The sequence below is a fragment of the Phocoena phocoena genome, chromosome X (assembly GCF_963924675.1).
Source record: "Phocoena phocoena chromosome X, mPhoPho1.1, whole genome shotgun sequence".
In the NCBI taxonomy this organism is placed as follows: domain Eukaryota; kingdom Metazoa; phylum Chordata; class Mammalia; order Artiodactyla; family Phocoenidae; genus Phocoena; species Phocoena phocoena.
The window spans coordinates 41,499,543-41,514,595 of NC_089240.1; the positions used below are offsets into that span (position 1 = coordinate 41,499,543).

At 54.6% G+C, this 15,053-nt stretch overlaps 1 protein-coding gene across 1 annotated transcript; it reads left to right on the forward strand.

Annotated features, from left to right (window-relative positions):
• Positions 1-1,239: 1,239 nt before the first annotated feature.
• Positions 1,240-12,708, forward strand: CDK16 (cyclin dependent kinase 16). Its single transcript, XM_065900959.1, has 16 exons — positions 1,240-1,586; positions 6,015-6,222; positions 6,829-6,962; positions 7,064-7,189; positions 7,278-7,334; positions 7,434-7,548; positions 8,250-8,344; positions 8,443-8,505; positions 8,772-8,895; positions 9,098-9,218; positions 9,328-9,425; positions 9,511-9,616; positions 9,698-9,740; positions 9,892-9,982; positions 11,254-11,331; positions 11,423-12,708. The coding sequence occupies exons 2-16, from the start codon at positions 6,021-6,023 to the stop codon at positions 11,458-11,460; spliced, it is 1,491 nt and encodes a 496-aa protein (XP_065757031.1). The 5' UTR covers positions 1,240-1,586; positions 6,015-6,020; the 3' UTR covers positions 11,461-12,708.
• Positions 12,709-15,053: the final 2,345 nt, after the last annotated feature.

Sequence of the window (15,053 nt, forward strand, 5' to 3'; positions counted from 1 at the left end):
GGGGAAGTTGGCTTTGGACTGGGGTGCCGTGTAAAGATGTTCCAGATGGCCTGCCGGACGGAGTCTGCTGCCATTTAAACTGGGCTTGGTGATAGTGTAGGAGTTTTGCAGGCAGAGAGGGGTGAGGGATTAGGTTGGTTTGTCAGTGCTTGACACACAACAGGCGCCCAATAAATAAAATGAAAAACCGGAGAGCCCAGGAGATGGGGCAGGGGGAACCACGGGCGGGGCTCCGGCGGGCCAGAAGAGGTAGTTGAGAGGTGGCAGTAAAACCCAATTTAGGGTACAAATCCTCGCGTGAGGCGGAAAAGAGCCCCCTTTCCAACCCAAAGTCCCAAGCATGCGTAGTAAAGCACTCGCCCCTGTAAAGGTCCATCTTTCCCTTCAGCCTAGGCTCCACCCCGTGAGCTTCGCTGATGGAGATGGGAGGGGTTAAAGGCGGGACGAAATTCGATTGAAAGACCTTTTGACCAATCACCTTGCGAGGCATTCGACCCATGGTTGAGAACAAAAAGGAGGCCCCGCCCCCTCGACGGTGAAGCCAATGAAAACCTGGCAGAGGCGCGGCCGGGGCAGCGAAATCACGCCTCTCCAGCCAGGCCACGCCCTTTATTCTTGCTCTGCCTCACCCCAGGGAGCAAATCCGATTGGATGGGCGACAATCTCAAAGGGCGGGGCCGCATACATTCACAGTGGGAATGAGCTCGCGTTTGGGGAGGAGCAGCTGGGCGGGGCTAGACTCTGTCCTATCTAAGGTGGTAGAGGCCAGTGATTCTCCAGGCCGCTTCTCCTAGAAAAGTCATCTTCTCGCGAACCTTTAAAGTCCCTGCCTCCGGAGGCACCTCAAGGGACTAGGACTGACTGCCTTATCTTTTTCCTCCTTCCAAAAGTCCCGTTTGCTATCATGGGGATGTACCAAGTGAGACGGAGTAGGGGGACCGAGTGGTGACCGGCACGCTGGTCACTGTCTGCTGCCCACTTCAGCGTTAGCAAACTTCTAGCAAGATCGGAACTGAGTACTAAACAACCTCTACACTTCCCCCCTGGCGCCATTCCAGGGCCGGCGCCACATTCCCCAGTGGGCGCGCAATGGCCGCGCCCCCTCCCGCTGCGGACGGGTCTTTTGGTACATCCAGTCCGAGGTGAGTCCCTTCCCTACCACTTCACCCTTTCCAGCGCGTGCGTGCGCATGCGCGGAGCGCGGCGCGCGCAGCGGTTGGGCCGTTGGGTGTTCGGCTCTGAGATCTGCCGCGTCTCCGCGAGCAGTCGGCTCTGAACCGCAAGCCGCCGTGAGCTCTCGGATTCTAGTCGGCGCCAGCGAGCCCAGGGGCATCGCCCGCAGCGGCCAAGCTCATGGCCGGCTGAGCGGGACGCCGCCTCCGCCTCAGCCACCGCCGCCGCCGCCGCCGCCTCCTCCTCCTCAGCCGGCGGCGGCCCGGGCCCAGCAGCCATGGCCGAAGACTACTGGGACGGGCGCCTGCGGCGAACAGGAGGAGAAGGAGGTCGCGCGGCCTCAGCCCGGGCCGCCGCCCCAGGCGCCGCCGCGCCGGTCCCGCGGCGTTGAGGTTGCTCGCGCGCCCCCGCCGGTGAGCGCGTCCACGAGGCGTGGGGTGGGGGCTGCCCTTCCTCCTACAGAACCAACCCAGACCCCGGGCGTTGCCGGGCTGCACTGCTGGCATGTGCCCCCTCCCCCAGCGAGTTTCCCAGAATGCGCCGGGCCGGGGGTCATTTGGGGCCTCCCTGACCTTGGCCCCGCCCTGGGCCTGGTCTGGGAACTGGGGATGGGAAGTACTGTGGGTGCTAATGGGGAGCAGGGTAATCGAAGGACCAGAGGGTGTGTAAATGGGTGGCAGAGTGGTGAAAGACTCGAGGTTTGCTAACGGGGGCCTGAGCTGTGGAGGGGTCGGAGCATGTGGTAATAAGTCTTACCGCTTTGTAAGGTTTTGAGGCCCAGTGTGTGCTAACGGAGGGGCGGTGCAGGGCGATGGAGGGACCTGAGGATGTATAACAAGGGAGAGGACGTCGGAGGAGTGCTGAGATATGCAAATGGAGTTATTGCTGTAGAAAGGCCCCGTGTGTGTTACTGGGGGATACGGTGGTAGAGGTACCAGAGGGTGTGCCAGTAGGATCGGGGTTCTTAGGCCCTGTGTGTGGTAAGGGGGGGGTGGTCAGGATGGTGTTAATACTGTGTATTTGTCCATGACGGTCTGCGAGGTGTGAGGGTGCAGAGTGTGCTCATGGAGGACAGGGTAGTGGAAGAACTCCAGTGTTGAGAGGGTACTAATGGGGGTCATAGCTCTCGAGGGTATGTGCATATGATAATAAAGGTCTGGGTAGTATGAGGCCCAGTATGTGCTAATGGGGGCAGAGTAGTGGAAGACCTGAGCCTGTGCTAATAGGTATCAGAGTTGTGGATATATGTGTGTGTGGGTTGGGGGTGAGGGAAGTATCTAAGCACTGTAAGAGGTTCAGTGTATTAAGGATCAAGATGGTGTGAGATCAGTGTGTGTGGGTCCATGAGGTCAAGGGATGTGAGACTCTAGGACACCCTAAGAAGGAGCAGGGTAATATATGAAGTTCTAGTGACTATTAATGTGGATTTAGAGTCATGGAGGCGCTTAAATGTGTGCCAATGGGGGGGAGAATCAGAGCAGTATGAGTTCTGGAATATGCTAATGAGCGTCTGAACATTCTGAAGACAGTGTGTTCTTGGGGGACTGAGGTGCGTTGAGGTTCCAGGGAGTGCTAATGGAGGGTAGAGCTGTGGAGGGGATCTTGTGCACAATAAGGAAGATCAGGGCTGTGAAGTGGTCCAGTTGTCAACCGACAGGGGTTATAGCTATGGAGGAGTTGAAACAAAGAGAAATAAAGGACAGGAACGTGTGACGGTCCAGGGGTGCTAAAGTGGATTAGCACCATGGAGGGCTGAAGTGTGTTAATGGGGTTCTGGGCTGAATGAAGATCTGTGTGCATTAATGAGGGTCAGGCCATTATAGAACAGCGTGTTTGTGTGTCCCTGGGGACTAGGGCTGAGTACAGGTTCAGGGTGTGGTAATGGGGAGGCACTGTGAGGCCCGGTGTGTGCTAATAGGGGTCAGGGTGAAGTGAAGGTCCAGCCTGTGCTGATGGGTTATGGGGGGAAAGGGTAGTGGGAGGACCAGAATATGTGTTAGTGATGATCATAGCTGTGGAGAGATCTGAGTGTGGGCTAAAACAGGTCAGGGATCTGCAAGATTCACTTTGTGTTCATGGGATTCAGGGTAGTGTGAAGGCCCAGTGAGTGCGAATGTGGGTTACCAACCTCTACTGCTGTAGAGGGTCCCAAGTGCATGTTAATAGGGGTCAGAATCATGTTGGGGGAACAGTGAGTGCTGTGGAGAAGAAAACAGGCAGCATGTGGTGCTAAGAGTTAACTTAGAGGGGCCAGTGGTGTGCTAACAGAGCTTAGTGCTCTGTTGAGGCTTTGTGTGCCGATGGGGGTTAGAGATAAATAGGGAAATTGCATTGCCGATGGCAGTTACAATGCAGAGAAGCCTTCTTGAGGGTCCAGTGTGTACTGAAGAAAGCAGGACACTGTGAGAGTCCAGTGTGTGCTTATGAGATGTGCCTGAACAGAATGAGGATGGTATGTTCCTTTGGGAGTTAGTAGAGTGTGACGACTGTGTCCTCAGTGGTTGGTGTGATGTGAGGTGGTGAGTATCCTTGGGTGTGGAAGTATTCTGAGGATGGAAGCATCTCCTCAGCGGGTCAAGACGGACATGTGCCCTTCTCAGAGTGGGGTTGTGTATCCAGTTTCTTGCTCCTTCAGTATTCTAAAACCTAAAAATCTCAGAAAACTGAAATGATATTTAAAAGTTTTACTGCAGATTAATGTTCAAGTGTCTCTGTTCACAGGGCCCTGTCCAGGGTCCCCCTGCTGGGGGCGTTGCATGATACACAGATTTTGTACCCTGTCTCCCTAAAATCCCCCCAAAACTGAACTCTGGAATATGTCCAGCCCTTGGGGTTACCGCTTAGAGGTCATGGACCCATGGCTCCATCGGGTTCCTTCCTCATCCTCCGTCCAGCTCTACTTACAGTCCCCCCAGCTCCCCCATTCCCTGCCACAACAGGCAAAGCGGCTGGGTATCCATGCCATATGGACGTATGGAAAACAGTCTTTGGGGGCTGGCCATGCTTCACCTTCCTCAGCCTCAGGTCCAGTGTTCAGCCTCTTGGGTCAGGATATTTTTTGTTATTGTTATCTTGGGTTCTTTGGATGGACTTCATCCTCTTTACTGGATCTTTCTGCTAGGCTGGGCCCTCTACCCCTTCTGGGGGTGATGAGCTCAGGCAGGCAGAAGTGGGGTATGGGGATCGCTAGGGTAAGCACCTGATTTCAGGGTAACAGATGACCCACTTCTCTCTCTTTCGAATCCAGCCCCAGCCTCATCGTCAACCTTCTATCTAGCTCCACTTCCCTTGGGCCCAGGGCCATCTTAGGCCCTGCTGTGAGTCCAGATGGTTCCTGGGCCAGGTCTTTCCCCCTCCTTGCTGGCCCAGAGCCCAGGAGGAAGCAGAAGAAGGCTGGCCTAAGCCTTTTGGTGGCCCCGTTCCCTCTAGCAGCCCCATCTTCTTGCTGATACCAGTGTCCCTGGGTCACCTTGTCTGGGGTTGTTCATGAGTAGCAGGGACTCACCCTGCTCACCCTGACAGATGTTGGTCCTAGGCCCTTAGCCCCCTGCTTCATTAATTTCTGCCATAAGCACTTTTTGAGCATCCACTCTGTGTCAGTCACTGTTCCAGGTCCTCAGGATATAGCCATGACCTAAACAGACGTAAATCTACCCTGGCGGAGCTGATCTTCTAGTTATGGTGGTGAGGAGACAGACAGTAAAGAATAAAGAAACCAGTAACTAGATGGTGTCATTTCTGAGGAGGTGATAAGTGCTGGGGGGGTAATTGGCAAGGTGAGGGGGCTCAGAATGGTTGCGATTTTAAATAGGGTTATTCATGGTTATCTGTGAAAAAGGTGATATTTGAGCAATGGCCTGAAGGGGATGAGGGAGTGAGCTATTTTGAAATCTAGGGGAAGGGTCTTCTAAGTACCAGGAACAGCCACTGCAAAGGCCCTGAGTTGGGACTTTTGGGTGCGGTTGCAGAACAGCAATTAGCAACGAGGGGGCGGTGAGGCCAGAGAGGTAATGGTGTGAATGGGGGCCTTGTGGGCCACATTAAGGACTGAGACGTTTATTTGGGGTGATAAGGGACATGTGGTATGTTCTCAAGTAGAGGAGAAATGTGACCTGGCTTGCAAAAATCTGGTAAAATCTGGGTTCAACCTGATGGAACCAGGACAGCTGGTAGACTTAGATCCCCCCGCAACCCCACCCAGTGGTTGGGTCTGGGCAGGACTCTCCCTCCCTCTCCCTGCACCCCTCACCTGGGTAGCCCACTGGGGTAATCCTTTAGCCACCTTGACCATGGCTGCTGGGGGAGGCAGGAGGGTCCTTGTGGTCGTGGGGAGCGTTCCGCCTTGGCAGTTGGGGGTGATGTGGGCTGGTGCCAGCAGAACATGCCATTCTGTGGGCGTGCCCGGGGCCATGTCAGTGGTTCCGGCGTCCTGGGCTAGCCCCCCGCTACACCAATGGCTAGGTCCATCAGTGCTGCTGCACCCGAGAATGCCTGCTGTGGAGCCTCTGCTTCCACAGTGAGGGTGCCCCTATAGAGGCCAACACGCCACCAGTTGGGCCCTTTCCCTCAGCCAGCCACCCAAGCCTCAGTACCCAGGTGGGCTCCTTAGGAGCAGGGTGCCCTGGGGCTGGTCATCGTAGGTGGCAGGCACTGACAAGGGTCTCCATCCATGCCAGGTTTCTAGGAATCCTGAGTGGTCCCAGGACTCCACAGTGGTTGGGTGGGCACTGACACAGGTTCATGTCAGTGCACCTCACTGGGTTGTCATGGGTTTTAGGGGGCCCATGGGTGTCAGGCAAATGTTAATGTGGGACCCATTCGCATCCATACCCCCTGCGCAGGTCGCCATGGATCGGATGAAGAAGATCAAACGGCAGCTGTCAATGACACTCCGAGGGGGCCGAGGTGTAGATAAGACCAATGGTGCCCCTGAACAGATAGGCCTGGATGAGAGTGGCGGTGGCGGCGGCAGTGACCTTGGAGAGGGCCCCACACGTGTTGCCCCTGGTGAACCTCGCTCTGGACGGGGCCCACTCAGCTCTGCACCAGGTGGGTCCACTGACCATTCCCACTCCCAGACTGGTCCCAGGGGTGCTGCCTTCCAACTGAGTTCCTCTTAAACTTGCGTTATTTTCATTTTCCTTTCTCCATTTTTTCCCTCATCTCTGCCATCCTCTCTCAACACCCTCTCTCTATTGTCCATCTGTGTCCCTTTCCTTGGCTTTGTGCCCAGGCCTCAGCGGGGAGGAAGGGTGCCCCGCCTGCCACAGCTGCCCCAAGCCTCCCTCTGCCCTTCTCCTGCGCTCTGTGACAGCCCCCTCAGGCCTCCTGGCACCTGCCTGCCCTGGGCCTGCCTTCCCAGGGCATTTGGCTACTTCTGCTGCTGCCTGCCCACTGGCTCTGGGCCAGCCGCAGTTTCAGCTCGCCGCTGACGCGGGGTGCTCCACTAGGTGACTATTGCCCTCCCAGTTCAACCTGTCTTGACCTGTGTGAACCTCCCTGGGCCTTCCCACCCTCTCCGTGAGGGACTCCAGGCTGCTCTGGGGGCCATGTGCACACGTGTGTGATGAGGGAATGTGTTACGGGAGGGTGGGGGGATTTGTCCTGGGGCTTCTGAGCCCACCCGGCCTGCCCTCCCCCTGTCGCCACTACCAGAGATTGTACACGAGGACTTGAAGATGGGGTCTGACGGGGAAAGTGACCAGGCTTCAGCCACGTCCTCGGATGAGGTGCAGTCACCAGTGAGGGTGCGCATGCGCAACCATCCCCCACGCAAGATCTCCACTGAGGTGCTGAACCCCCTGTCCGGGCAGTGGCGGGGCTGGAAAAGAGGGTCGGACCTGGGGAGTTGGAGCTCATGGTCCTGTTTCTCCCCTATCTTGCCTGCCAGGACATCAACAAGCGCCTATCACTACCAGCCGACATCCGGCTGCCCGAGGGCTACCTTGAGAAGCTGACCCTCAATAGCCCCATCTTCGACAAGCCCCTCAGCCGCCGCCTCCGCCGTGTCAGCCTGGTGAGCGTCTTCTCTTCCTGTCTCTTCCTCTTCCTCCTCCCAGTCCCTTCCCCTGAGCTTACTTCAGCCTGCCTCCTTTGCCCCACAGTCTGAGATTGGCTTTGGGAAACTGGAGACCTACATCAAGCTGGACAAGCTGGGAGAGGTGAGAGACAGCCAGGAGGCCCATGGTAGGGCTGGGGGGTCCGTGGGAACTCCCTGCAGCTTCATAGCTCGTCTCCTGTCACTCTTACTCACATTCCAGGGTACCTATGCCACCGTCTACAAAGGCAAAAGCAAGCTCACAGACAACCTCGTGGCACTCAAGGAGATCAGACTGGAACACGAAGAGGGGGCACCCTGCACCGCCATCCGGGAAGGTACAGGCCCCATCTGATCTGCCCCAGGCTTCCCGGGCTCTCCCCATGGTGTGTGCGTGCACGCACACACACACACACACACACACACACACACACACTCATAGTGAGGACAGGGACTAGGGGTTCTGGGACTTCCCTCCTCACGTTCTGGGCTTCATGAGAAAGTGCCCATCAGCCACATATCCAGATAATAAATCAGGGTAACCAGGTATCTTCCTGTGTGGAGAAGAGGTAGGTGAATTGTAAAGCAGGGTGCTTGCTTTGGTTCTGAGAATATCCCTGAAAGTGCTCACCAGTTTACTTGACACAATAGTTTCTAGTCAGAATTTCACATGGAATGAATCTGAATTGCATAGTAATTGAGTGTGCAAACTCATTTTCACACGATGCTGCAGATCTGTGTACTGAGGATTGGAGCAAGGGCGCTTTCCAGAAACCAAAAACTGGTTGTGAAAATCTAGTGTCACATAAGCCTGGGGCTGCAATCCCAGGTTCTTGCTCTATACTCTTCTCTGAGCCTTAGTTTCCACATCTGGAACTTGGGGACACACCTTCTTCCTGGTATCAGGTGGGTTAGAGCCGGTGGCTGTGAGCCACCACCCCAAGCCATCTGGGCTCGACCCGGTCTAGTCCTCCTCCTTGCCTCTGTTCTGAGGGTGGGCCCTGACTCTTCCCCTGTCCCACCCCCCTGCTTCCTGCAGTGTCCCTGCTCAAGGACCTCAAACACGCCAACATCGTCACGCTACACGACATTATTCACACGGAGAAGTCCCTCACCCTTGTCTTTGAGTACCTGGTAAGGTTGGGTGCCAGTGGGTCCTGGGAGGAGGTGGGGAGATGGCCAGGAGCCACAGGATGTGACCCTCTTTCCTCTACCTGCTCTTCTTTCCTCAGGACAAGGACCTGAAGCAGTACCTGGATGACTGTGGGAACGTCATCAACATGCACAATGTGAAAGTGGGTGTGGGGCAGGAAGCAGGGGCATAAGGGGGCCCCCCACTCACCCACTCCACTCCACAAATCTCCCAGAAACAGACTTTTCCTGTTTGGCTTTTTTGCCAAAAAAAAAAGCTGGGAGCCCTTGGAGGGCATTGGGACCCTATCCTCTTTTGTGAGACAAGGCTCTGGGCTCAGTGCCTGTCTTTGGGAGGGGGAGCAGTGCCTGCTGGGGGTCAGGCTGCTGGATACTCTTTGACCTCTGCCTGCCGTTCCTGGGTCCCCAGCTGTTCCTGTTCCAGCTGCTCCGTGGCCTGGCCTACTGCCACCGGCAGAAGGTGCTACACCGAGACCTCAAGCCCCAGAACCTGCTCATCAATGAGAGAGGAGAGCTCAAGCTGGCCGACTTTGGTACCCCTGGCCTCTGCCTTCTTCCCAGTGATCCCCCAGCCTTACTCTCCCAGCCTCCCCCTTCCCCACAACCACCTAGTCTCAGTCCCTCCCCTTCAGCCCCTCCAGGCTTTGCTTAGGATGCCCTCAGTCCTAACTGCATTCTCCCCAGTACTGCCCACAACCTCCTCAATCCCAGCTGCCCCTTCTCTCCACCTACCAGGCCTGGCCCGGGCCAAGTCAATTCCAACGAAGACCTACTCCAATGAGGTGGTAACACTGTGGTACCGGCCCCCCGACATCCTGCTCGGGTCCACGGACTACTCCACTCAGATTGACATGTGGTGAGGACAGGTCGAAGTGTGGCAGGGGCCATGCGGTGAAGGGGGGTGGCTTGGTCACAACAGCCAACCGGCCAACTGCCTACATATTCACTGTGCCCTCCCTGCCCAGGGGTGTGGGCTGCATCTTCTATGAGATGGCCACAGGCCGGCCCCTCTTCCCGGGCTCCACGGTGGAGGAACAGCTGCACTTCATCTTCCGCATCTTGGGTGAGGAGGCATGAGCCCTAGGAGCTGTGGGGACATGCAGGGAGGCCCTGTGAGATGTTTAGGATAACTCCACTTCCCCCGCCAGGAACCCCAACTGAGGAGACATGGCCGGGCATCCTGTCCAATGAAGAGTTCAAGACATACAACTACCCCAAGTACCGAGCCGAGGCCCTTTTGAGCCATGCACCCCGGTGAGGCTGGTGGGTAGGTGGGTGTTAGGGACCAGAGTACCCAAACTGAGTTTAAAACAGGTCCCCTTGTCCTTGTGGTAGACTTGACAGCGACGGGGCTGACCTCCTCACCAAGCTGCTGCAGGTGAGATGATCTTCCTGGGCCAGCCTTGGGGCCTAGCGGATTCCAGGTGTGGGGAAACAGGGAGCTACAGGGGCAGGATCTGGGGCGGGGAGGAAGAGAAGCCTACTTGTTGAAAGTGTCAATACTCCCCCATCCCAACACACACACTCAGTTTGAAGGTCGCAATCGGATCTCCGCAGAAGATGCCATGAAACATCCATTCTTCCTCAGTCTGGGGGAACGGATCCACAAGCTTCCTGACAGTGAGTGGAGCTGGGGAATGGACCGGCTGGTGGGGGGCTTTGGGGAACAGGACTGCTGCAGATAGCTGGGCAGGTTGTGTTGGGCTCTGGCTCTGCCACCTTGGATGGGGTGGGGTGGGGTGTGGGGGGGTATGCCCTTGTTCACGTGTGTGATGTGTTGTTCATTACAGAAGAGTTTTTTAGTTTTCAGTCCCTGGAAATTTTCAAACGTACATAAAAACCGATGGAACATCACTTTACCTTTTTAAAAAAAGTAAATGTTGTGAAATAGATACTGAGAAATGACAGATCATAAGCATATAGCACAATGAATTTTTACAAACTAAACACCCGTGTAACCAGCATACAGGTCGAGAAATAGGATGTGAGAAGCTCCCCTGAAGTGCCCTCTTTTCTCCTGGCATCCCCTGTAAGAGTTGCCACTAGCTTGACTTCTAAAGCATAGATATGCTTTCCCTGTCCTTGTACCCTACAGAAATGGAGGCACATGGTGTGTTCCATTATGTCTGACTTTTTAAAACTTTTTAATATGGATGTTTTAAAGTTAGATATATTTATATATTAGACCAAATAATATGATGAGTCCCCAGATACTCCAACAAGTGATCAACTCATGGCCAGTCAGGTTTTATCTATAATCACTGATTATTTTGAATCAAGTCCCAGATACATCATTCACCTATAAACAGTTTCAGCATGTATCTCTAAAATATTTTCTTAAGCGTAACAGTAATACCATTATCATGCTAACGTTTGATTGGATTAATCTCAATCAAATCCTAAACACCGGGCTTCCCTGGTGGCGCAGTGGTTGAGAGTCCGCCTGCCGATGCAGGGGACGTGGGTTCGTGCCCCGGTCCGGGAAGATCCCATATGCCGCGGAGCAGCTGGGCCCGTGAGCCATGGCCGCTGAGCCTGCGCGTCCAGAGCCCGTGCTCCGCAATGGGAGAGGCCACAACAGTGAGAGGCCCACGTACCGCAAAAAAAAAAAAAAGAAAAATCCCAAACACCATTGTCTAGACTTTACAGGTGGTAATCGCAGTATCACTGTCGCACTTGACAAAGTTAATGATTTCTTGGTGTCATGTAATAGTCTATATTCCATTTTCCCTGGTTGTAGCTGGTTTGTGTGTGGGATTATTTGATGGATGAAAGTCAAGGCTCTCAAAGAAAAGGCAACTTTTTCTAATTTCCCTGACGGGGCCACATGGGAGGTGGTCCTAGGTGGCCTCATGGGTCATGCCCCACTCCTGTCTCTCCTCCACCCACAGCTACTTCCATATTTGCACTAAAGGAGATCCAGCTACAAAAGGAGGCCAGCATTCGGTCTTCGTCAATGCCTGACTCAGGTAAGTGTACTTGTGGCCCTCACCCTCTTCCCTGCCCTGTCCACCTACCTGCTTGCTCACCAACAGCCATCTGCTCTGCTTTCCCTTGCAGGCAGGCCAGCTTTCCGAGTGGTGGACACCGAGTTCTAAGCCACAGACCGAGGCCCCAGCAGGCAGCAGCTGGAGGGATGCCATACCCCTCACAGGGCAGCCCCCAACTGCATCATCCTCCCTGCTTGCTGCCTGCCTACCTGCCTGACTCATGCTCGCCTGCCCACATGTCCCCTGCTGCCTGTCTGAACACCCGACCATTGGCCTGTCGGCCCACCCATTGGCCTGTCTGCTGGGTGCTAACAAAGTTCTCATCGTTCCTTCGCCTGATCTGTCTGTCTGTCTGTGTGTCTCTCTCTCTTTCTGTCTCGGTAGTTGCCGGCGGACAGCATGGCCGTGCCAGCCTCCCACACTGAGGCCAGGCCTATACCCCTCCCCATCATGCCCCACCCCCTGCAGGACCACTACCCCACGGCAAGCCAGGGGTCTGGAGCTAGCCCAGGCTGGGGATCTCGACTCAGACAAGACACGGTGATGCCTTGGGTCTGAGGCTCCCCTGTCTGCTTTCCTGCCTGCCCCACCTGCCTCATGTTGTGTGGGCCTTTTTCTTTTTGTTTGTTTCATTCATTGTTGTTTTTTAATTATTTTAAATGAGGTTTTCATTTTTTAAATGCAATATCTCTGTATACAGGCTGGCTGGGCCCCACCCACTGTGTGGCCCTCCCACAGTATTTTGTGCAATGAAGCCCCGCTCCCAGCCTTTCCATGGCAGGGACACAACCCCTATTCAAAACCCTGACCATCACCAGACCCTGGGGTCAGCTAAGGGAAAGCATGCCTCGACCACTCGCCTTCCGACCCCCACCTGCCATCCCCAGCTGCAGGGGGACTTGGGGACTACTGGAGACTCTGGGAGATGGATGAGGTGGGGGGCCCCCACTCTTTCCCTCCTGCAGTCCCATAGCAGGGGCCTCCTTCTCAGGGTCTCCCTAGCCCAGCCCTCCTGCCCCCATCCCACTCGGTGCTGTTGAGTAGGGGCCCTGCCAGGAACTGACCAACTCAGCGAGGAGCCATAGTGTGTATATGTACACAGGCAGGGACAGAGGGGCACATGGTGGGGGGGTGGTGCCCAGGCGTTACCCCCTAACCCCTGGGGAAGATGAGGCAGGGCAGGGACAGTTTCTGGGGTCAGTCTCCAGATGGGTGGTTACCTCCCCTTCACTCTAAACCCTGGGGCCCTCAAATGGGATGGGAGGGCAGGGGCCTTCCTAGGGCGGTTTGGGAGGGGTGGGTTCCTGAATGCACCATAATCGCTGTATGAAATATTAAAAAGTCTAAAGTGAAAAACCTGATTGCAAATCCCTGTGGGGGTGGGCTCAACCCAGGGTGAGTACTGGGGCCTTGGAGAATTCATACCTGGTCCCCATCGTCTAGAAGAGCACTGGGAGTGGGCCAGGGACATGTCAGGACTATGAAAAAGGCATCTGAGGGGTTGCACACAACAGTGGAACATCGAGTTGAAGCAGGCAGGGCAGGCTGTATAGAGCATAGGCTAAGGAGAGAGGAATCAGATTTACCTGAGAATATGCGGGAGCCAGATAGAGGGTAGACTGGTGGGTGTAGAGAGGCTGTTTGAAAGACACTTGGAAGGCCCAATAAAATGAGTTGGGGAGATGAGGCAGAGAGGCCCAGTATGACCAAGACATGTCTGGCTGGGAGCATGGGAAAGGCCAGTTGGAGAGGGAATATGAGAGGAGGGTAGATTTTGAACCACTGAGTAGATAGGGGAATGCTTTTAATACATGGATCAAATTCAGGAGTAGGGCCATTGATGGAATTGGATGTTTAGATTACTGGTGTCTAGGAAGTAATGGAAACCATGGACATGTATGAGATGACCCTGGGGAGGATGCAGTGGTTTGTGAGAGGCTAGAGGTCAAGAGACACAGCCTGGGACTTGGTCTCAAGTCGAGGCTTTGATTTCCTCTGTCCTGGGAGTTCTAGCCCCTGTCCACCATCTTGGGCAAAGCCTAGGATAGACTTCCAGGCAGAAGAGGTGGGGTGGGCAGGGCCAGGCAAATGCTACAGGAGATGCAAGCTTAAGTGACTGGTTACTGAAGTCTAGCGGTGGCAGTGGCCGACGGACCTCTACTGTGTCCCTGTAAGCACTTTGGTGATAGCTTGCAGCCTTATAGTTCCATGATGGATGCCATGTCCCCAAAGATGGGAAAGCAAGCAGGGAAAACATCACCCTCCCTACCTGACCGCATCCTTGTAACAGGGCTGAAACTTCCACAAGCTTGTCAGCGGACTTATGCCATCATTTGGCTAGAATCAGTTGACATGGCCACCTCTGGCAGCAAGGGAGGTGGGGAAAACGAAGACCTTGCAAAAGGGGACAAGATTGCCAGGCCGGACTAGAATTCATCCAACTGCTCTGGGGAGTGGTAGGGTACCTGGTGTGGGCAGATGTTGGTTTCTGGAAAACGGAGAAATCAAGTTTAGGCCTAGGGAGGGAGGCCTCTTGTTGGATTGTAGGAAGGACGGGCTACCAATTAAATGGGGAGGGGGAGTTTGCAGAGGGGCAATAAGAGTCAATTCAGAGAATCTGACAAGCTTCAGCTGGGCCTGAAGAGCAGCTATCTGCCATGTGCCAGACGTAACTCGAATGCCACTTCGGGGATCCCCAGGTGAAAGGGCTGCTCCCTTTCCTCCCTCAAAGTTTGCACAACTGAGTTGTGACCCCCTCACCTGTGTCAGGTCTGAGCTGGAGACTGGAATCACAGTAATATACAATCCCTGCCCTGCAGAAGTTAACCGAAAACAGGTAAATCATAAGATCATGTGTATGGGTGGTAGTGGGATTTGAAATTGTGCAGGGAAAGGGTATTCTGCTGAACCTGTGTGTGCCTGGGCCTAGAGGTGTGGAAAGGCAAGGTGTGTTTTTGCCTGTGGGTATGGGTGGTGATAGTGAAGGAAATTACTGAAACAGACCCAGAATCATGAGCCTGTCTTGGGGAGTTTGTGATATGGTCAAGTGGGGACAGCCAATAGGCAGGTAGATGTAGAGAGCCAAAGAGGGAAATTTTAGTTATCACCAACATGTAGGGCTGGGAGCCCTAGCAGAGAAAAGGCTGGCAGAGTCTAGTGCACTGGTTCTCAGCAGGAGATAATCTCCCCCACCCCCAGAGGACATCTGGCAGCATCTGGAGACACTTTTGGTTGTGCCAACTGGTGGATGCTAGCGGGTAGAGGCCAGGGATCCAGCTAAACATCCTACAATGCTTCCTACAACAGAGAAATGTCAATAGTGCCTAAGTTGAAAAAACCCTGGCATGGTGGACTGGTTCTCAAACTTCTGGTCTCAGGATCCCTTTATATTCTTAAGAATTGAGGACATCCAAAGAGCTTTTGCTTATGTCATGCAGCCTCTGGAAAATTCCACCGCATGTGCAAGAGAGAATGACCATGAAAAAGTACTGTTGTGAATAGTTTTGACTTTGTGAACCCCCTGAAAGGGTTTCCTGAACCGGTAGAAAGCCTAGGACCACAGTTTGAGAATCTCTGGCCTGGTGTTTTAAGGTGCCAACTCTGGAACTGGAATTCCTGAGTTCGAACCACAGCTCCACTACTTACTAGGTGGGGCAAAGTGAATTAACGTTTCTGTGCTCAGCATCCCCATTGTTGCCCAT

Coding starts and splice junctions, on each gene's coding strand:
- CDK16 (XM_065900959.1), top strand. CDS start 6,021: ATGGATCGGATGAAGAAGATCAAACGGCAGCTGTCAATGACACTCCGA. Junction 9,219..9,327: donor TCCACTCAGATTGACATGTG/GTGAGGACAGGT, acceptor CTCCCTGCCCAG/GGGTGTGGGCTGCATCTTCT. Junction 9,426..9,510: donor CTTCATCTTCCGCATCTTGG/GTGAGGAGGCAT, acceptor TTCCCCCGCCAG/GAACCCCAACTGAGGAGACA.